The 22,241-nt window shown below is 41.8% G+C and overlaps 1 protein-coding gene across 4 annotated transcripts in view; it reads left to right on the forward strand.

Annotated features, from left to right (window-relative positions):
• celf4 (CUGBP, Elav-like family member 4) overlaps positions 1 to 22,241 on the forward strand; it is a 78,496-nt gene that overhangs the window by 49,104 nt on the left and 7,151 nt on the right. For 3 of the 4 annotated variants that reach the window (XM_046384404.1, XM_046384407.1, XM_046384405.1), the window contains exons 3-9: positions 10,875 to 10,923; positions 17,248 to 17,376; positions 18,218 to 18,297; positions 18,648 to 18,788; positions 19,065 to 19,203; positions 20,306 to 20,458; positions 20,902 to 21,012. In XM_046384404.1, coding sequence (XP_046240360.1) covers positions 10,875 to 10,923; positions 17,248 to 17,376; positions 18,218 to 18,297; positions 18,648 to 18,788; positions 19,065 to 19,203; positions 20,306 to 20,458; positions 20,902 to 21,012 — 802 coding nt within the window. The remainder of the gene's footprint in view (positions 1 to 10,874; positions 10,924 to 17,247; positions 17,377 to 18,217; positions 18,298 to 18,647; positions 18,789 to 19,064; positions 19,204 to 20,305; positions 20,459 to 20,901; positions 21,013 to 22,241) is intronic. The other variant, XM_046384406.1, reaches the window with a different exon arrangement.

The following is a 22,241-nucleotide window of genomic DNA, read 5'->3' on the forward strand; positions in this document are numbered from 1 at the left end:
TTTAAATTATTAGTTATTTCTCTTAGTCTTGATATTAGGCTACCTTTTAAAATGTCTATTCATGATGCCTTCAAAAACCAAAACTACTTTGACATCTTGGTTTGACTGCACAATAAATGAAAGTAAAATAATAAAACCTGCCAAGTTACACAAAACTATGGCAAGAAAATAATTTAATTATGTTACCCGACCATTTTCTTCACCCCTTTTTCGTTCAGGTCCTCACCCTTTGTCTTCCTGTCTCAGCCTCCCTCTGTAAGCAAGAAAAGGCAGCAGGAGATACTTTACAGGTTCAATTTGAAGGAACTTTTCCTCCATTAATAATGAAATCGTATTCCCTTCTCCTCCCCTCTTTCTCACTTCCCCCAGGAAGGAACCTGCTGCTCTGTTGCTGCTACTTAAAACTCCCTCTCACACTTTTTTTCAACTCTCTCCTTCTTATCCTCAGCTAAACCCTCGGTTTTGCAGGAGGAAAGAACCAAAGGGAGCTGACAAATGAAACAGCTGTAAACGATGAAAGAAAGACAGAAAAAGACAAAGAGAAAGAAAGAACGAAAGGAACCTTAATGGAGAGCTAAAAGAAAATACAGAGAGTGAGCGTTTCATGTTGTAACTAAAGTTCAATTTATTTTGCAGTGCTGTATTCACTTTCATGGCCACCAATTCAATCTTTCTTCCTCCTCAGTCTCCTTTTGCCTTTTGCTTCTATGTGGAACTGCAGAGGGAGCGAGCTTTTGACATTATTACAGGCCCCTGAATAACTGGAGCCATCATTTTGAATATAGCGATAGATGAGAGTAATAAGAGACAAAGATGAGTCATAGATTGACATTTTGGCCACTGCGTCCTTCATGCTTGACAAAGACAAAAGATTCATCCTCGGCCCTGAGTGTGTTTTGTCGCTGACGTTTGTGTGTGTGTGTGTGTGTGTGTGCATTCCTCATGTGTAGGCAGGCTTTTACAGTACATGCAAACATCAGCGCTCGCATCCACGTATGTGTATACTGCATGCGATCACGTGCTGTGCATATTTTTGACTCTTAAGTGTGTGGGAGTGAGAGAACATTCACATCGCCCACCTGGGCTCTAGCTGGAAGCCAATAGAGCTGTCTTACTGAAAAACTCCCTGTTGTTTCTTTGGCGGAGCCTCACAGGCAGATTTGACTGTAGCACTTCGTTCTTACTCCTCCTCCTCCACTCTTACTCCTCGATCTGCTCTGTTCCTGACGCTCATCTCTTTCTCTCCTCTTCCTCTCTTCCTGCCTTTTCTATATTTAATCAGGCAGGGAGTGTGGAATCAGTGATTATTTGATGGAAATATGCAGGCAAGAAAAGTCGTGTGTGTGGAGAGAGAGGAGAGCTGATCTCTCATCTGTCTGTCTGGCTCTTGTCAAACCCTCCTGTCATTTCAGAGCAGAACAGAGAGCAGGGAAGTATCGAGGTTATGTACTGCATCAAAGCCCTTGCAGGGGTTTAGCTGGACAGTACAGACATGCATGACACTTCACTCTTTGTTTCTGTTTGCACCACCCTCGCTCTTCCTTTATGTCCCTCTTTTCTTTTTCTGTCCACTCAGACTGCATCCACACTATCGCCATGTCATTGATTTCAGTGAGACCACCGCATCGATGTAGATACGCCAGCGCCAGTGCAGACGGTTTCGGCAAAAAAAAACACAGGGTCATCCGGGGAAAAAAGTTCAACTCAGCTGTGCTGGCCAAGTGAATATGTGAATGCACATTACTTTGTGAATGCGATAATTCTACTGTTTCAACTGTTCACATTGGAAAGAGAGGGTCCCAGTTATTTAAAACATTTTGGGAAATTCTCCCAATAAGAATTTCGATGCCACCTTCATGTTTGTCCAGTAAGTGTATACAAAAGTTAGCTTTGCTCAGCATAAAGACTAGAGCTGTCAAACGTTAGTAAAATCTGCTTGCCTTTAAAGCTCACTAATTCCCACATACATCTTGTTTGTTAATCTATACAAAAACCAAAGGGTAAAACCAAGTTGTGCTTTTATGAGGGATTGTTTGCCAGACTATTTCTTTGTCAGGAGAATGAAATTCCTTCGGTCTCCACTGGTTGCCTGGCAACCTCACGATGATGACTTCATAACCCTGTTAAACCGCATGTTGTTGCAAAATGTCAAACTATTCCTTTAATTCTTTCTCTTGCTCGCTGCAGCTCTCCATGATCACTTTGACACAGCCAAACTCACAATTCATTAGTTTTCATTTCCATATTTTTTCCTTTCTGTTGTCAGACAAGTGAATGAGCATAGAAAGGTGATCTGATCGCACCTCATAAATTCTCTCGTTTAAATTCTACACACAGCATTACACTGATATGTTAGCATGTCCACATTTTTGCACACTGCTGGTTTGGAATGTGGACAAGCATTCAGTGTGGAAGGACGGCTGAAATGGAGAGAGACAAATGTTTATTTCAAATTTGGCTGACTAAGCGTGGTCATATTCCTTCTTTTTCTTTTTTTTTCTTTTTTACTTCTGTAGCCTCTCACATGACTTCTATATAAATTTAGTTTTTCATAACTGTGTCTCTGCCTCCTTCTTTCCAATGCAAGGGCAGGCTATTGTGAGTGACAGCTCATTACAACACCATCTCCTTACCCCCTAACCTCATGAGACAGAATCAAGAGTGTGTTTTTGTAAGTGTGTGTGTGCAAGAAAGTGCACAGGCGTGCATGTGCCCAATTCTGTGCATACTGAAACATGAACATGGTAGCATTTCCTCGCTGAATACATTCATGTTTTTTTTTCTTGCCCATGCTGCTATTTGTGTCTATATTTACATTTGCATATGCTGTGAGGTATCTTTCATATGCACAGGCCTTTCAAGTCAGCCCTCACTTCTTCACACACACGCACACACGCACATGCACACAGTCCAGCAATATGCAGCTCATGAATACTCCCAATTATGTGAAAACCCACTCATCGTCTCTGTACCTCAGTGGTGGCTGGAGAGGAGGACAAAAGTTGTGTGGGGATGGAAGTGAAAGCAGTCTGCCTGGTTCAGAATATGACAGCTTTTGATCTTGTTTTTTTTTTATCATTATTATCCATTATGTAAGTGGAGAGCAAAAACCCAGTGATGGCACGTCAGTACCAGCTGTGATTTATGCTCACCTCTGCAAAGAGAAAAGTAAAATTTATGGCTTTCTCGTCCGGCCTAATCTTCGCTATATGCTGCAAAGCTCAGGCAACGCAGTCAGCTTAGAGAGTGGGAGGGAGAGAAAGGCTGAAAATTGTCCCTATCTCTAGTTAGCTTTTTTTTTTCTTTTTTCTTCCTCTTCCTCTCACTTACTAACCAACTCTATCACATTTTGTCCTTGTCAGTTTTTTCCTCTCCTGCTAGCTTATGTACACGGTAGCACACGTACATGCACACACTTGGTGCACACGGTGAAGGTTTGAACACCTCTAATCTCACACATGCAGGTGCACTGTGCACACACACGCACGCTCGCACATAAACAGAGAGCTGCTCAGCCCCTCAGCGACACCTTCACTTCTCTCACACCAATTTTCTCACACTTTTTCTTTCTCCATGTCTTCTCCTCTTTCTTTCTCGCGCTGCCTTCGCTCCGCACCTCCGCCCTCAACCGCCTCCACATATAGATTCTTTCTTTTTATAGTCAAAGCTATAGTCCCCATGGAAACATCAGAGTTGTTGATTGCCAAGGTGCTGTACGTCTAATTATGTAACTATCGCAAGGGGTTGTGTTGAGTGTGTGTGTGTGTGTGTGCTCTGCAGCCTATTTGTTTCTCACCCCGGCACTGTCCTCTATTTGCAGTGCCTCTTTTTGTGATGGATCAAGCTGTGGTGCGATAATCAGTCTGTGTTCAGGGCTTACGAAAGAGTCAGACTTGATGCCTTGTGTCAAAAGCAACGAAATCAAACATTTGTACATGTGCAAAATGGAATACTCGACGTGTTTGATGTATATGTGAGAAAGAGGCCGATTGTGTGCACATCTGTGCGTGTGCATCTCATTTGCACATGAGTCTTTAGTGCATGAGGGCGTAGCATATGTACATGCGCATGTCACGGGCAAGTGTGAAGCTATAACAGGTTTTGACAGGGTAAAATCATTTGGGGGTGCAGATGATGTGCTTTTTCTATCGAGTTACAGTGTGACAACAGAATTCTCAACCGTCGATTCCTATTAAAGTATTCGCAGGAAGCATAAACGCTGTCTCGTCTCATTCCATGTCGATTCTTATCCATGTACAACACTAAAAAGATGGAGGGAAACGAGGGAAGGGGGGAAACACTGTTTTTATGCATTAACTCACTCTGGACAAAAAAAATACTTTTCACATTCACACTCATTTACTCTACAACAAATTCGCATGGAAGAAAAGGAAGAAGACGAACGAGGGAAAATAATAAGATGTGGAGCAAGAATAGAAAGGAAATCGGAACGAGCACTACATTTGCATTTTAACCTCTCATTCAAAACTGCTCCAAAGCCATCCCACTACTGTGAGCGTTCAGGCTGCTTGCCAGTGAAAGAAGGAGAAAACAGGAGGAGATAAAGAAGAGGTGGGCTGGTGTGAAATGGATCAAACAATGGATGTGAGAAAAGCATTGCTGTTCTCAACCGACTGCAGGCAAAAGAGAAAAGGAGAGGAGGAGGAGGAGTGGGGGTGTGTGATAACTTACAGCTTTTAAAATGTCTGTGTTTTGTAACTAGTTTTTCGACAGCAGGTCTTCACAAAGTTGGACAAAGTATTTTCAGAGCTAGTTAGTGCGCAAATGAAATTTAATCAGGACGAGAATAAATTGAAATTATTCTGTCACGCGCACTGATCCCAAGGTCAAGGATGAATCTTCCTCACTCTTTGATGAATCTGATTTGGATGTGTGTGTGTGTGTGTGTGTGTGTTTCCTGTATGTATGCCTGTCTATCATTTGCTCTTTTCATTTTCGTGTGTATGCTTGAACGACGTGTAAAAGCTATGTTGATGAAGGAATCAGGGATGATCAGAGGGTCGGACAGAGAGGCTTGCCTCCTTTTGTGATCTCTGTATGTTTTCCTTTCATCTGCCTTTGTGGAGACGTAGTGATCTTGGTAGACACTACTGGGACAGCAGCACCACCAGAGCGAGCAGCAGCATTTAGAAACAGGCCCGGGAAAGATGGTGGCTGCAATTTTCATTCACATAGTTGCTCTGAGAGGGATTCCAGGGTTAGGACAGAGAGAGCTTAATGTTGAATTGCTTTTGGATTATATTTGTTGTGTTTGGGGGAATTTAACATGCAACTCTTGCCTTTCAAGTAGATCAGTCGCTGTTAAGTATCTTCAGACTTATGCCATAAAATCCATTTTGCGTCCAAATATTTTGCATGCGTGTTGTTGTTCAGAGTTGGTGCAGTGCTTCATCAACTTGCAACATTTTGAACATAAGGAAATATTGATAAATGAGAGCCAATGTCTAATTTGCGGTAATGCATACTGCAGCTACGTTGTTGTTCTAGTAGCCACCTCAGTGCTGCCTTGTTACAGCCAAAGAAAGCAGAGTCTGTGCCATCTGGATGCATAATTCATCTGGATGCTTTTTTTTAAAACATTTATTTTGCTCCTGTCCATTCAGCCTGACTGCAGAATGCCGTTCACTCCCAGGTCAAACAACTGGGCCACACCAGCCCGTTGTCACAAAATAGTCCTTTCATTCGTGATCTGACGTGAAACAGATTGCCCATCTTCGTTTGTCTGTAAAGAACTACAGGGGAAGGAAAACGTGTCGATCAGCGGAGATTAAACCTGATACAGAACACAAGCTGGATTTAAAGATTCATCCAAAGTTACAATTAATAAAATGTAGACAATTATGAAAATTTAAGGATAAAAGAGCAAAGTTTTTCCATAGTGTGCAAAATTAAATTAAATGCACTTTGGTTACATTTGGCCAAAGTGACAAAAACATAGTGTAGCTACAGTTGTGCATGCGTGTCTTCCTCCTGTCATGAATTTTACCGAACCGTCTACAGTTAAACGACTTAAAAATTAGTGCATGGTGATATACTGGCATTGAATGAATTGACTGATTGAATTGTGATACTTAAGAAATATTTACAGTTAAGAAATGCATTAACTACATTTCAATTATTCAGCACCACTGACTTAGCATGTTGCTAACACTGGGTACATTTAATAAAATCACAACTTTAGTATTGTATACAACAACAGCTGCTCATTTAGCTCTGTCTGCTGAGTGTCTTTTTTGGCTTCAAAGACATATTCATATAGCATATCGAGATTAGCTTGTGAACTTGCAGAGACGATCACTGAGTATGAGGTGAGGCGAAGCTATTTGACTGACTGACCCGAATTTCGTTCCTGATGAACACATCTTGTGCCATGGGGAAAATAAAATTCAAAACACAAGATGATTCCAGTTCCATTAGTCACATTACGGCTCTTCTCTCTGCAGTCTCCAGCGGTGTGGTGGAAGGGTGTGAGCTGCGCTTTTGCTCCAGATGTAAAATACTTCTGTGGCTCAAGAGGTTGCAAAATCAATATGTTTAAAATAGGCTGTCCTCTTTGTGACCACCGGCGATATCAAGTATGTACCTGCTAAATGTTTCGAGTTTTTCACATGATCTTGCCACTGAGGTTTTTCTCCCTGTGTACAAGGCCCCCATTTCCCAAAAGCATCTCAGGATTATAACCATATTTGTTCAGCTAATGTTTCCACTGGCATGTTTCCATCCCAAGATGAACGCTGCGCATGCCGAGATCCTACTTTCCAAGGCGGGTCCAGGTCGAGTGCCAGTGGATGACAGCATGAATATCAGTATTTGGTTACACTTTAGACCCTGTGTTCTCCTGCAGAGAATCTCAACATCTGGAGCTGCTTCCTTTCAGACACTTTATTTCATTTACAGCACAGGAAAGAATCAGTAAATATATGTATGAAAAGAAAGCAGAAAAAAATAAACCCCTCAGCATTCAAATGGGACGGAGACGGAATGAAAGTGACTGGAAAGCAAAAGAAAAAAGGGCCTTCAGCTGCAGAATGCAAAATAGAGCAAGTTTTGACAATAGTGGAAGAGGAATATGATAAAGGCAGCCTTCCTTGCTTCCCTGAGAGAGTTTCACGGAGTGCTTTCTCACTGTGATAATGAAATGACCTGGCCTGCACGGCTCCACTCTCTCTTGCAAAAACACATCTGCTAGACAGGGGTGAAAATGAGAAAATCCTACCTCCTCTCCCGAGTTTCGTAAAGTATACTTTCAATATTCTTTTTCGCAGACAATGATGGGAGTGTGAGTGACTGTGAGCTGTGCGTGCATGTGTTAGTTTGTGTGCGATTTCAGATGCGGGCCCTCGCACTAGCTTGAGCAACTTGTAATAAACTGTATTTGAAGCACATTTGACATAACAAGGTATTATAGAGGAATTCAATGGATAGAAATCCCATAGAGTTGTCATCGTAACAGTGTTTTTGTAACTTCATTTCTGTGGTTTGCACGCAGTGAAATCAATACGGTAAGCAGCAAAACTCAGATCAAGGACTTCAATTTTGCCCCATTTCAAGGTAGAATCCAATATAGCAAACTGGAGTCCCACTCTGTTTTTGAGCTATAATCTTGTAGGCCTCACTAGACATTCAGGACTTACTGGACTGATTCAGAAGAATGACTCACCAGTTTGGTACAGCACAGACTGCATGCAGACCATGTATTCCCTCAGCTTCTACTTAGCAGGGAATCTATGGCAGCACTGAGGCAGAGCGCTGTCATTGAGTTACATAATCAACAGAGGAGTGTAGCAAGGCTGTGTGTATGTGGGTGGGTGTGCCCATGCATTTGTGTAGCTGCAGTTCTTTGTGAGCTGTCGATCATGTGGTACACCAAGGCCACTTTAACACAAGGCTGCTGAGGTGGACTTTCAGCAACAATGGATCTTAGCCTGTGTGTGTTTTGCGTGTGTGTGCATGCATGTGTGCGTGCACTCACTTGTGTTTTTTTAAAGGCATGTACGTGGATAAGTAGGCGGCCGCATTCAAACTACAGTACAAGGCTGAGGAGACATGCAAAGGTATTAGGTGTGCATGGTGAGAGATGAGCCAATTTACAGCACATGTTGACTCACAAGGACGCATTAACATATCTATTGCGTGTGCTTATTTGTATCCTGTTGTATGTTTCCATGCATGCTTCAGTGCGTAGGCTTATGTGTGATTTTGCACATCTGTGCATGAGCAGAGCGTGAGTGTATAGGCGTGCATGTCTAGTAAGCCTGTCCTCTCGTGCTCGTTTGTGGTTTTACGTTCATATATGTATGTATGTCTGCCTCTCAGTACATGTAGACAGTATTTTCTTCCTCATACTGGTATTAGGCTAAAGAGAGCTTGTCGTATAGTCTGTGCACTGTTCTGCTTCTGCTGCTCAATGATGCCATCTGGCTTTGGCTAACACCACCGCAGACATCCGAGGGGAGCTATCCATGCAAGTCAGCGTCTGGTTTTAACAACTGTTTTGGGATCAGCTGTCCAGTGGGACTTTGCTAACTCACCCTATTATGAGCAGGATGATAAAACTGACCTTGAAGCAGTTTATGGGTCTGGGATAATGGAAGCCACTGATAGAGAGCCCATCAGCTTTTGGAAATAATTGTTTAACCACATAACATTATTTTTGAACTGTATTCTAAAAATTAATGAGTGGACGGTCTGCGTTGCTGTTAAAGTAGAGATGACAAATTGAGAGACTCACTGATTTATCTGTGAAGCTAGTTCATGGGATTGTAGATGCTAAGAATGAACATTATAAAGAAATCATGAAGCACAGTGTTTTTTTTTTATCTCATAACTAAAATAAATGTTATGACAACATTAGGGACAGTATGGAAATTATTAGAGGGTGAGGAATAAGAAAGGGGAATGTAGCGTAATCCCATGTTTATATTTCATTTCAGCCTCCTGTAAGATTCGTTATATAAACAACATTTATGTCAAAAAGATGACGTGCATTATGGAAGTTTTGTCATTGTCACAACATCAACAGTGTTACAGCATTTTGAGATTTTATGGGGCAGAGTCCAAAGAAAATATTAATAGCATTAGGGAGGGTTTTACGCTTTTAAAAAGTAAAACATAAAGCCAAGCCAATTCATTTTGAGCCCAACCCTCAGTGCAGAGGGAAATTAAGGGCAGGGAAATTAAACATAACCTCAGAGGGTGAGTGCCATCATATACTGTGCAGGTTAAGACCGGTGCTTGCATATAAAACCAGTGGAGGTGGAACACAATTAGGTCAGATTGAGGCCACACCATTTGTATGGGTCACGGTAAATACGCTCATATGTATGCAGGCTTATAGGCCCCTTGGGACCGCTGGGCTGACCTTGTCCCATGTTCTGATCTATGTCCCCATCTCCCCCTATGTCCTCTTTTCCTCATTCCTCCCTGTCTCTCTTCTTTCCCCCCCCCCCCCCACTTCTTTTTTTCTAATTTCTCAAACCAACAACTCTTCTTTTTTACTGTTTACAGTTTTTGACTAATTTCTTTTCTTTCTCAACATGTTTGGTTTCATCCTTGCCAAATTCTAGCAATTTTGTTTTAAATTCACTTCCTTCTTTGTCTCTTTCACATTTGTTTTTCACAAATTTTTAACTCCCTTTTTTCCGTTCCCCAATTTCTTTATCCTCTCTCATCTTTTTTCCATATCAACAGCCAGTCTGATAAATAATGCATCACAGCGCATTAAAAACATTAGTAGGGTTCTCTTGGCTGTCAAAGAGAGGGAGGAGACGAGGGAGAGGAGGGAATGGGTAACTCCATTTTAAATAAGTGTTATGGAGAATGATGTGATTTAATATTAGCAACGGAAAAACGCATGAAGAGGGTGAAGGTCCGAACATTAATTGTGTTTGCGTCTCAACACTGTGTCCTCATGCTCAAAGGTTTTGCCTTTGGTGAAGCATTTGAGAGCCCCAAGATTCATTAAGATGATGACTATATCAGCAAACTTAAAAGAAAAATTTAATGACATTTACCAAAACACTGATGCTGCACCGAACCTTGACCTTTCCCTCCTCCTCTTTCATCCTCTCTTCTCCTCTCCTCTGCTCTCATTCCTCCTGGCAGCACGGCGATTGGCATTATTAAAAATTGATTGGCGGCGAGCGTTTAGCAGGGTGGCGAGGCGGAGAGGGAAGGTTTGACAGGCAGGAGTGAAATGAAAGGAGGGCCTCAGCGGACACACGGCGGAAAGGTCTCACTGGGGGACAGAAAGTGTGTGTGTGTGTGGACTTGTGTGTATAGGCTTGTGCATAAAGCTAAAACATGTTGTAATGGAGTTACAAAATACTTAGGAGTTTGGAAAATCATGCATACTATGTGTGTGTGTATACAGGTTGAATGCAAAAAGTCATACACAGTCAAGACACACGGACCACATAATGATGGCGCTTAAGCATCCAGAAGCGCCCACAGAGAGGACACACAATCACAGTAGCTCTACTGACCCAGCGTTACCTCTCCACCATCTTCCCTCCATCCCTTTTTCTATCGCTCCCTTCATCCCTCTGCTTATCCCCCTTTCCAACCCTTCTCTCTCCTTTCATCTCAGATCAAATAATATTTCCAACCCATATTCCCAACCAGCTATTCCCCCAATGGCTCTAAGTGCTACAGCTTTGGAGATTTTCAATACACTTTACCCGCAATTTGGCTGAGTGATTCTAAAAATTTTTTTTACTTTGGGGTGGGGGGCATGAACTATTACATGAGAACATGATGCTTACTGGCTTCTTTGTCTCTTGTTTCCCTCCCTTTCTTTCTTCTTTTTCTATATTTTTGCCCTCTCTTTGCTCCTCTTTCTGTCTCTGTCACAGATGAACAGACCAATCCAGGTGAAGCCAGCAGACAGTGAGAGTCGAGGAGGTACTGCGTGCCCTTCCTTCCTACACCCCCACCACCACCACCCATCCCCTGCCCTTGCTATCTTCCTTCTTTTGTTCCAGCCCTACAAACATGCTGCCTGCGCGTATCAGCCTCACCATTATCTGTCCCATTAGACGATGCCCTGTACCTCGACGCAGGCTGACAGTGCGGGCTAGCCGGACCCTACAGTATTCAGAACACATTATGTAAACAGTGCTCTCCCTGGCTGCCGCATCCTCCAGCCCCTTTCTTGGAGTTTCGTCATATGCACTGATGCATGCACATGCACACACGTACACAGAAACATGTGTATCATGTCATGATTGAAGAGAGAGCGGGGTCACTTTCTTTGTCAAACGCCTTTAATAATGCCGCCTGTGACAAAGGGAATCCTGTTTGACTCGTGTCAAACGAACTGTAGATTCAAACAACAAATCTGTGTGGATGGACATGGATATCTAGTCTGGTATTTTGTGTGTGTCATGGCGTATTGACATCTAAGACAGCTTAAAGTGCATTTTCTATGTCTAGACATGCAGTGACCTGCTCCTGACATCAATCAATGGACTGTACAAGAGAAGATTGATGCAGTTTCACAGTTTTCGGCCGGAGTCTTTCAAACTTTGCAGTTGTTAATATAATTGGCACCAGAGCGCTTCTTCAGCCACAGGAAAAAAAAAAAAAAAAGGAAAGAGAGAAAGGGGTGGGGGGGGACAGAGCATGCAAGGAGTTGAAGGCTGATGGCAGAGAGAAGCATAAGGACTGATATAGAGGTGTTAGCCTGTAAAGAAAGGAAGAGAGATTGCGCGACATCCTCTTCTATTTAGTTTGGTAGTGCTCTGAGTATGATTGATGGAGCGGGAGGGAACAGAGGCAAGCGCCCAGCGTGAGGAAGCAAAGTGAGGGCAATGCGGGACGTCCATAGCCCTGTCTGTTATTTGGGTCTGTCTTTGCCTGTATGTATGTCCTCTTCCTGTTTCTATTCTCCCCATCTATTCTTCACACACTTTTTCCCAAGATTATTTTTGTGTCTGTGTCTTTTTTTCTTTTTCTGTCTCCTGGATGATTTTTTTTTTTTTTTCTCAGGCGTGAATGCAAAGCTACGCTGTGCTGTCAGGTTGTTACATTTTCAATCACAGTGGAGGAAGCACTCAGATGCTTTCCCTAAGGATAAGTACCAGTACAATACAGTGAAAATATGCCATTACAAGTGAGAGTCCTGGATTTACTGATGTAAAAAAAAAAAAAAAACAGAATTATTATCAGTAAAATGTACTTTAAGCATCAAAAGGAAAAGTAATCCTGCAGCAGGAAAATGTCACCTTGACTGATAGTGCATTATTATATATTGAATCATTAGACTGTGATGCATCGATTTAAGCAGTGTTTTAATGTTGCAGCCGGTGGTGCTGGGGCTACTTTTAAACATTTCATATAAAGTTAGGTAGTTTAATCCAGTTGTTCTCCACCTAAGGGCCAAATCCCCATCAGTGGGTTACAAAATAAATCTGGGGGATTGTGAGAAGATTCATGGGGTAGGGAAGAAGAAAAAACATGTTCTGCTGTACAGATTTGTTTTATTTTGGACTATTCTCTAATCTTTGTAAAATAATTGATCACTGTCCTCTTTGCACCTCAGGTGATCATTTAAATGAAACCATCTGATAATTTCAGATGAAAAAAAAAGACTTTTTGATGGAAGTCCTAACAACTCACGGACAGCTGAACTGTAATCAGGAGCTTGCTTCACCATATTTTTTAATAAGGTACACAAGACAACAAGGTTGGAAGTCATGTTTTGCCTTTAGGACAGCAGTGAGAGTACTTTTACTACCAGTACTTTTAACATATGCAGTGGACTGCAATATTTATTTTTGGTAAAATAAAAAGCGAAATTACTTTGTAATACTCCTGCCTACTGTTACAGGGAGTAATAGTCATATTGTGTGTGTGTGTGTGTGTGTGTGTGTGTGAGACAGAGATAGAGAGCTTTACATCGTTGTTGACACTCTGGTGTATATTGATTTGTTCTCTAGCTGAATAGTGTGAGCGTGTGTGTGTGTGTGTGTGTATGTATGTATGTGTGTGTGTGTGTGGATGCATATTACTCTTGTTGTGGAGACAAAAATCTGTTTACACAGTCACACTGTGAGGACCTGCCTTATGAATGGGGAGAAAATTCAAGTCCCCACAAGGTAAATCATTAAATATCAGGGTGAAGACTTGCTTTAAGGTTAGGCTGGGGTTCGGCTTAGGTTAACACGGGGGTTAGCATTAGGTAAATAATGTTGCTTATTGTGGTTAGGTGGTGATGTAAGTCTATTTAATGTCCCCAAAAGTAATGGAACATGACTGTGTGTGTGTGTTAACACTAGTCTCCCAAAGAAAGATGTAATGTTGGGTTGGTGCCTTCCAGGCTTTGTGCTTTGTCCATCAGTGATGTGTGTACTGTGAATGTGTGTGTGTGTATGTATGCGTGTGACAGAAGGCATGGGCGGGCCGAACATTTCAAAATTTGAGTGTGAGTATGTGTGTGCATATGTGTGTGTCCTCCACGCCTGATATGCACTTCACTCTTGTAAACAACCCCCCCCACCGACACACATACACAAACACACACACACTCCCCAGTGCAAGGCCAGACCGCAGATTAGTCTTGTTGACTCGGCAAGGACACCCTGTCAGGCACAGGCAGTGGGGAATGGACCCTAAGCATGCATGCATGCACGCTCTCTCTCTCTCGCTCTCTCTCTCTCTCTCTCTCTCTCTCTCTCTCTCTCTCTCTCTCTCTCTCTCTCTCTCTCATGCACACACACACACACACACACACACCTACACAAATGTTAATTTGTTGAGCGAATTCAGAGGCAATTGCACTGAGGCTCATTAATTTCCCAACATATACATCCATTTCCACAGAGCTTCAGCTCCCGTGTAAAGTAATAGCAGACGGCCTTGGACACTGACACGTTTGCTACTGTTGTGCACTAACACACTTTCACCGTCTGCCGCACAATTTCCCTCAAACACTTACTGAGTGACTCAATCACACTGTCATAGTGAATAATGAACTGAAGCTGGCTATGTTTCATTAAAACCCATACATGTAGAATTTGTGTCTGATTATATCATCCTGCAATTCCATCTGACGCCATAAAAGTTGGTAGACTAATTAGAAAAGAGTGATTTGGTTTAGGTTATGTGCCTGTTTTGAGACTTTTAGAACACCTGATGTTCTAAAATGTACATTTTAAATCAGAGATAAAAGAGGACAGCAGTTTCTATGCACAAAAGACTGGTTGCTATGCTGTGTATTCATAAATGAGAAAAAGAACGACGCATGTATAAAAGTGGTGCTGTGTGACTTGACAGCAGTTAAAGTAACTTCACCATTGTTTTTGCAGTGACTATTAGCGCTTTCCAGTGTAGTCCTCTCATGTAGTTGTCTGCAGGATCCACCATAACCTTTGATTTATGCATATTTCTTGTTGTTTTCTGTTTTATAATATTTATTTATGTCTAATTTATTGCTTTCACATATAATTATTGCTGCCTCATTATTGAGCAACAGGCACTAGCATCCTGTTTGTGATGCATACTTAACACTAACAACAACCAAATGTGTTGTTGATATGTAAGCAGAGCACCCGGGAGAGGCTCAGACACACCAACATGTCTGTCTTGTTTAATACCTGTGTGTAGGTGTTGCCTTTTTGTTTTTGTTTTTACAGATAATGCATTCAAAACTACACTATATAGACAAAAGTATCCAGACATGCCTTTTCATGGCGTTGTTTTGCAGGGGTTGGACTCGGCCTCTCACTTCCAGTGAAGGGAAATCTTAATGTTTCAGCATACCAAGACATTTTGGTCAATGCTGTGCTTCCAACTTTGTGGTAACAGTTTGGGGAAGGCACTTTTCCATTCCAGCATGACTGTGCCCCAGTGCACAAAGCAAAGTCCATAAAGACCATCAAGTTCATTAACTTGAGTCCATAAACCTGACTCAAGTCACTGAACTTTCTTGTACATTTGCATTCTTCGAAATTCCACAATAATAATTCATGCTTATAGAACAGCGTCGCTTGCAAGTAACATTACATTGGATAGCTAGCTTGTTTATCACCCGATACAGCTAGATGTTACCTGCCCCATCCTCATCTCTCCTGTCTCTGCTTCATCTACAAAAGTCATCCAATAATATTTTAGTTAGAATAAGGTCATGATTCCATTTAAAAACTTACTTCTGTTGCATCGTGTTACTATACCTTAAAACCACATTCTGATACATGGATAGCTGCATGTGCATTATAGTTTATCTGCTGCTGCACATGCACACTGATGTGCACAGACACACAGAATGCAGAATGTGCATGCGCTTCTGTTGGAGTTAAAAACTATGTCACAACACTTCAGAGTAGAGAAATACAAAATCTTTCCTCGATATTATCAATCCAAGTTAATGCATTACCATTGTTTTTGTTAAAAAGTTAAATGTGAGATTTTACTACTCTGGCAACGCGCATGACCTCAACCCCATGCAACACCTTTGGGAAGAACTGGAATGGAGATTGCAAGCCAGGCCTTTTTGTCCAACATCAGTGCCTCACTATTGCTCTACTGCATGAGTGGGCAAAAAAATTCCCACAGAAACGCTCCAAAATCTTGTGGAAAGCATTCCCAGTAGAGTGGAAGCTGTTATAGCTGCAAAACTGTCTGTGTATTTAGAATGTGATGTCATTAAAGTCTCTGTTGGTGTAATGGCAAGGTGTCCCAACACTTTTGTCTATATAGTGTTTGTAAACATAAAATGTGGTAGAATAAAAATGGAAGACCAGATCAAATGGCCTACAAGGGATTCATTTAGCACATACAATGTCTAAAGTTAACCAGAGAAAGTATTTTATTCTTCTCTATGGTACACTGGGGGAAAAGAACCAGTTATCACAGATGAAAATGGGAATCCAGTGAGGGATCCTGTTCTTGTTGTTACATCAGCGAGTCCTCTAGCTGGTTTGGGTACCTGCAGTGTCCACTAAGAAGCTTTGTTACTGAGCTTTTCTGTTAACAGATACAAGGACAGTAGTGAGAGCTGTCCAGTATAAATTGTGAGGAAAAAAGGGAGAAATGCAGGACATAACAGTGTGCGAAAAGACTGGTGAATAACTAAAATTACCAGTGTGACTGGCTTGCATAAATAAATAAACAGAAAGGTTGGCCTCTCTTTGTTTTCTAGTTTCTATGTGCAGTTTGGCACAAAAAATGGACAGTTCAGACAATGCGGAGCTTCAGATGTAATAACTGTAAAACCACAACGTTCACTCACTGCACACTCATGAAGAGTGGAGTATCATATTAGCCTCTTATCTAAAATTCTGAGCTACTCCACAACTCTAAGCCAAACAGGTTGGCAGTTAAGTCCGATGGCGAGAGAAATACTTTCTTTTTTTTTTTTACTACTTTTGCTCCCATCACAAAGACATTTCACGCTCATTGTTGTAAACACGTTTATTCCAGACACACATCGAGCAAGTAGTATTAAATATGATGTGAGTGAGCATTGTGTTATTACCATCAGACAAACTATGAAACCGTGAGCGGTCCGTACACAGAGTTCATGCTGAAGGCGCAGTGCCAACCGTGTTCCCATAGCGCCCTGACTGCACTGAAAAAGGTTTTCTTGGCTTGATCATGAACTCATCTTCCACTATAAATTTGTAATGGAGACACACATGGAACATATTATTAATAAATGGAAGACCAGATGTTCAAAAACTGCTCTGTAACTTATGGTAATTAAAATATATGCGAGGACAAACATGCCACACCAGGAGAACAGTTGCTGCACAGCAGTGCCATATAGAAAACAAATTGTTCAATGAAGACTGCTTAATTAGTGCCACTGAAATTTCTCATTAATGTTAGCAAATTTCAAATTCCATATGTTGTAGCTTTATTTCATAAAATTATTGCCATGTGTCAGTGACTTGTTGTACATTTTAATTTTAATTTTATTGTTACTGCTTTGTTGACGTTTTCCAAATCAGGCTGAGCACCTATGAATGACTATGAGCTCAGTAAAAATGATTGGTACTCAGCCCAAATTTTTTGCATAATCGAACAGCTTCAGGCCAATAACTTAATATAAACCCAAATATGATCTACAAATGGTTGCATAAAACGTACTGTAAGTGGTCACACTTAATGTGTGTGACTGACGAAGAGCAAAAATGCTTCTCGGTCAGTGAACATAGCACTTTTTTATGTAGATTATCAAAACGCAACCCTGATCCTCTCATCATGGCCTGTTCTTTTTCCTTTTAGAAGATAGAAAGCTCTTTGTGGGCATGCTCAACAAGCAGCAGTCAGAAGATGATGTGCGGCGCCTTTTCGAGTCCTTCGGCAGCATCGAGGAATGCACCATCCTCAGAGGTCCTGACGGAAACAGCAAAGGTGAGTTTGTTGCTGTTTATGACTTTGAGCCGGCAGACTACTTCACAGGCTACTGTACAAAAATGATCTGATTTGGCCTTATAAAGTTGATGACTTTGTAAAGTTCTCCTTTAACACTCCATGTAGAGTTTCACAATCATCAGAGGAAAGGTTAGATAAGAATGCTGTATATTTTGTAAATTTCAACAGTAAATGCCATTTTGAAGCTTTGCCCACAGAGATGAGAGATATCAACCACAGATTCTATACATATATATATGTATAAAAAACAAGCCAACATCTTTATTTACCACTAGGCTTCATGTCACACCAAAGAAAGTGTCCTTTTAAAATGTTATGCTACACAAGTTCATTGCATGAAGTTCATCAGTGGGCTTAGCAGCCAATCAATGACACCCGATGATAACTAAGCCTGATGATTACAGTGGGCTTGATCGTTCTGATTCCTCCGTGAAGCTCCATTAACAAAGCCTCATCAGCCAGCTTACTCGGCTAAGTGGGCTTTAGCTCAATAATTACTGGGAACTTGATCATTCAAATTTATCAACAGGGCTTGTCAATAGTAAGCGACACCAGAATGCTGTGGCGTTTTAAGCCCCATCAGAGGATCCCAAAGTTGTTAACGGTGTCAGAGTGGCATGTTTAGTCCACTTATTGAGTGTCGATCAACATGCAAGCCTCTTCAGGAGAGATGGCTTTGCTTACTAAATGTTTGCTGCTGTAATGCTCTAGGAAACTTATCCCATAGTGAAAAAAACAAATAAATTGTCCTGTCAATGGTTTACTGTGATGCTGTATTCACACACACCCCCAATCCCCCCCCATCTCTGTTTCTCTTTAGGCTGTGCATTTGTAAAATACTCCTCTCATGCTGAAGCTCAGGCAGCCATCAGTGCACTACATGGCAGCCAGACAATGCCTGTGAGTACACCATAACTGTGTGAGTGTGTAGATTTATGTGCGAGAGGTGAGTCACATAGTGAGATGAGTCACATAGCGCTTAATTACCTTCTTAAAGTTAAGTTATACTTTATTAATCCCAGTAAGGAAATTTATCCCTTAAATATGATCCATACTAACTATTTCAGGGCAGTAGGCGCCAGCTATGGCTCAGAGGCCATTGCTTTGGCAGGAGAGCATACGTGTGTATGTGTGTGCAAGTGCAGATACAAGTCATGTGTCTATCAGTACCCACTAACATGTACTGCCTGGAATGTGTGTGTGCGCGTGTGTGTGTGTGTGGGTGGGTGGATGGATGGGTGGGTGCACAGGGTGCTTCATCCAGTCTGGTGGTGAAGTTCGCCGACACGGATAAGGAGCGCACCATCCGCCGCATGCAGCAGATGGCTGGTCAGATGGGCATCTTCAACCCTATGGCCCTGCAGTTTGGAGCCTATGGAGCCTACGCTCAGGCAAGATGCCCCACAAAACATCTCTTTTATCCACAGTTATTTATTCAATGAAGCCCAGAGATTTAATGTGCTTGAAGCATTGCTCACAAACAAATCTGATATAGCAAAAAAGATGAGCTGCCTTCAGTTAGAAATTCTGTATTTCCCTAGAACGTGATGAAAAATGTCTATATTAATGTTGGTTTCGAAGTAAAAACGCACAGTCTCTACTACACTGTGCCTCACATTTCTTTTATACACCCCTCTTCTTATAATCACCTCCCCTCCACTGTGCAGGTGCAGCAGCAGGCGGCATTGATGGCGTCTGTAGGCCAGGGAGGCTACCTCAGTCCAATGGCGGCCTTTGCTGCTGCCCAGATGCAGCACATGGCCACCATCAATGGCCTCCCAGGAGCACCGCTGACCCCAACGTCAGGTAACAGTGGTGAAAGAACAACAGTTGAAGGCCTTATAGGATTTTTAGGTATTTTGGTCAACCAGGGAAATGATGGTGTCTTTCAAACTGCTTCCATTATTGACCAGTCCTTACCAAAGTAAGGAAAGCATTGTACAAACGAAATGGAACACAACCGAACCACCTTCACTTGTGTGTTTTTACATTACCTTTTTTTTTTCTTTTGTGCAAGTACTCAATAATATTTTCCTACAGATGTACAAATATTGAAATTACTCAGAATGCCCATCCCCTCTAGAGTGACAGTGCATTTGACTAATGCCTCCCAGTGGGGTACAAAACCCTGTAATTTGAGCAGATCATTAAAAGTCAAATATTTTCTCCAATGTTCAAATTGTAATTTGAATTTCAAATAAAAGATGACAGTCTTACGAAACCACAAAGAAGCAAACCTGTTTATTAGGTGTATCTGTGCCACTTCCATTTTAACAAATATCAACACTCCCTCTCATAGTGTACATGTCCATCAGACAAGGTTCTGCTGAAGCAAAGAATTCTTTTGCTCACCCAATTAAAATTAGATGGAGAAAAATGTAATCTAATAAGGTATGAGATGCTTTTGGTAGCAGCAGTGTAAGCATGTACTGCTGTACAGTATGTTCCTTTAAGGACATATGGTAGCACTGCAGGGAAAAGTAGTAGTAGTAAGGATCAAAGCACACTGGAGATTTAAATGGGCAAATTTCCACACATAATCTATACTGTAAATGTTTCTAAATGCACTGATGGAGTGAAAATGAACATAACGTATTGTAGCATAACATGCGATCATCTGAGGCGAATACATAATTGGTACCCATAAGATACCATCAGCACAGTATCTACTGTTCTTATACAGTATGTCTAAGAGGTTGTTGTGTCACATTAAGGACCACACTGGGACAAGAAATCAGGCCTGACATTTAGTGTCTTCACTGGCTCACTGGACCAGCCCATCTGACATTTCCAAGAGTTACTAGGTGGCCAGTCAAAGTAAAACTTCTCCATAACGTCTGAGGGAGAAAAAAAAAAAACACAACTTACTGTTTCTCTCTGTCTTTACCCATCTGCCCTGTGGCTGCAGGTGGCAGTACTCCACCAGGCATCAGCGCTCCCACAGTGACCAGCATACCCTCCCCCATTAGTGTAAATGGTTTTACTGGCATGCCACCCCCCCAGGCAAATGGGCAGCCTCCTGCAGAGGCTGTCTTCACCAACGGGATACACCATTACCCTGGTAAGTCTGATAAATTCTGGTGCACGAATTCAAACACACAAAATAACTCTCAGAGACAGAGAAAAATATAAAAGAGAATGCAGTGTTCATTATGAATACACCATTATGTTAATCCATCAAGTCATGAAAGTGCATCTCAGATCCTTATAGATAAAACTGTGCAGTAAATGCATTCACTGGAAAGTGTGCATGATGCTGGCTCCCAGACGTGATCAGTCTTGAAGCATGTTCAGGAGGCCAAGGCCAGACAAACGTAGCCCTCAGACAGTCAGCATGTAGAGGAGATGAGTGTTTGGCAAAGGTGCTTATGGGCTGCTGGAGCCTAAGTATGCGCTTGTGTCATGAGCCGTGGCTAGTACCTCACTGGTTTTTTGGTTGTGAGGAGGGAAAAAAAAATGTGACTTTTTTTTTTTTTTTTTCTTTACACAATCTTGTCTCTCCAGTGTTGCAGGAGGTGGTTTTTAGGGAGGACTCGGAGAAAAACGGCTTGGGCGTGGCTCCGCGGAGTTGTTTTGGGGTTCAGGGTGGCTGCTTCCTCTCCTCTCTCTCTGAAGGTAGCTCCTCCCCTCGTCTTCCTCCTCTCATCCTGCTTCCTTCTGGGCTCAAATAAGGGTCAATAAAATTTGGAGCTTATGAAATAAAGCTCAGAAGTCAATTCAAAGCCTGTGGTTTTGTATCATCCTTTGTAATCCTGTGGGGGGGGGGAAACTGCACAGGAAACTGGAGTTTGTGAATGTTAAAAATTAAAAAAGAATAGTATGATGTCTGACACAGTTGTTATATGTGCAAGCTGACATTTAAGTTACCTGATTTTACAGCTAAAATCAGGACTGACGTTTGTGCTTAAATAACTAAACTGTGTGTGTTTATGTGAAATGTTGAGTGTCACACACGTATGAGAACACCGAGCACTAACTTTCACACAGTTACCTCTTTGAATCTGCGCATTGATGTTCACAGAAAGAGTCTTAATGAAGCCTTTCTGTTTCTAAAACTACAGATCTACAGACTGCACGTCTTTCCTCTCCATTTTCCACAGGTTTACAAAAGACGGTATACAACCACAGGCTTTAGAATTATTTCTGAACGTGTATTAAAATGTGTTGACCTGTATTTGATGCCGTACTTCTCTCCATTCTTCTGCCTATCTGAACCGTTTTCAGCGTTGCTGTTAGTGCTTGGTGTGTTCAGTATTTCTTTGGTTTTTGGTGATAGTGGGCTTATCGGTGTGTGTGTGTGTGTGCGCATGTATGTTTTCCCAGTGGTGTTCTTAATGTGCATGTATTATGTGTACAGGTGGGTAGTTAACCAGTCTGCTGCAGCATCCGTGTTAGTTCGATCTCTGTATATAATGGGGGATTATTTATCTTTTTTACATTTCATTTTCAAATCATTACTGCATCACCCACATGTGAACTGATAGCAACAGGTGCATCAAGTTGTTGCGAGTGTGTGCTGTAATTGTCCTGTGTCACTGTCTGATCACAGAAGACTGTCAGGAAACCTTCTTCATAAGATTTGTTTAGACAAGGTACATGTTTGTGACATGTTTTCTTTTTCCTGTGGTGACGGTGGAGCTATTGTTTTTGCTGTTTGTCTTAACTGTGGCCCTTCAAAGTTTTACTTTTCTGCATTTCTGTGGGCAAAAAGGAGCTAGTTTTTAAATGCTTTAGGAGGAACATAAAGTAAAAATCCCTGCAAATGAGAGATTCAGAATTCAGTTCCTCACACACTGAAAGCAAAGCGGGTTGACACCTCGCTGTTTGGCTCTCTAACCTTTCTG

The sequence above is a fragment of the Scatophagus argus genome, chromosome 3 (genome assembly GCF_020382885.2).
Source record: "Scatophagus argus isolate fScaArg1 chromosome 3, fScaArg1.pri, whole genome shotgun sequence".
NCBI classification, from domain to species: Eukaryota; Metazoa; Chordata; class Actinopteri; family Scatophagidae; genus Scatophagus; species Scatophagus argus.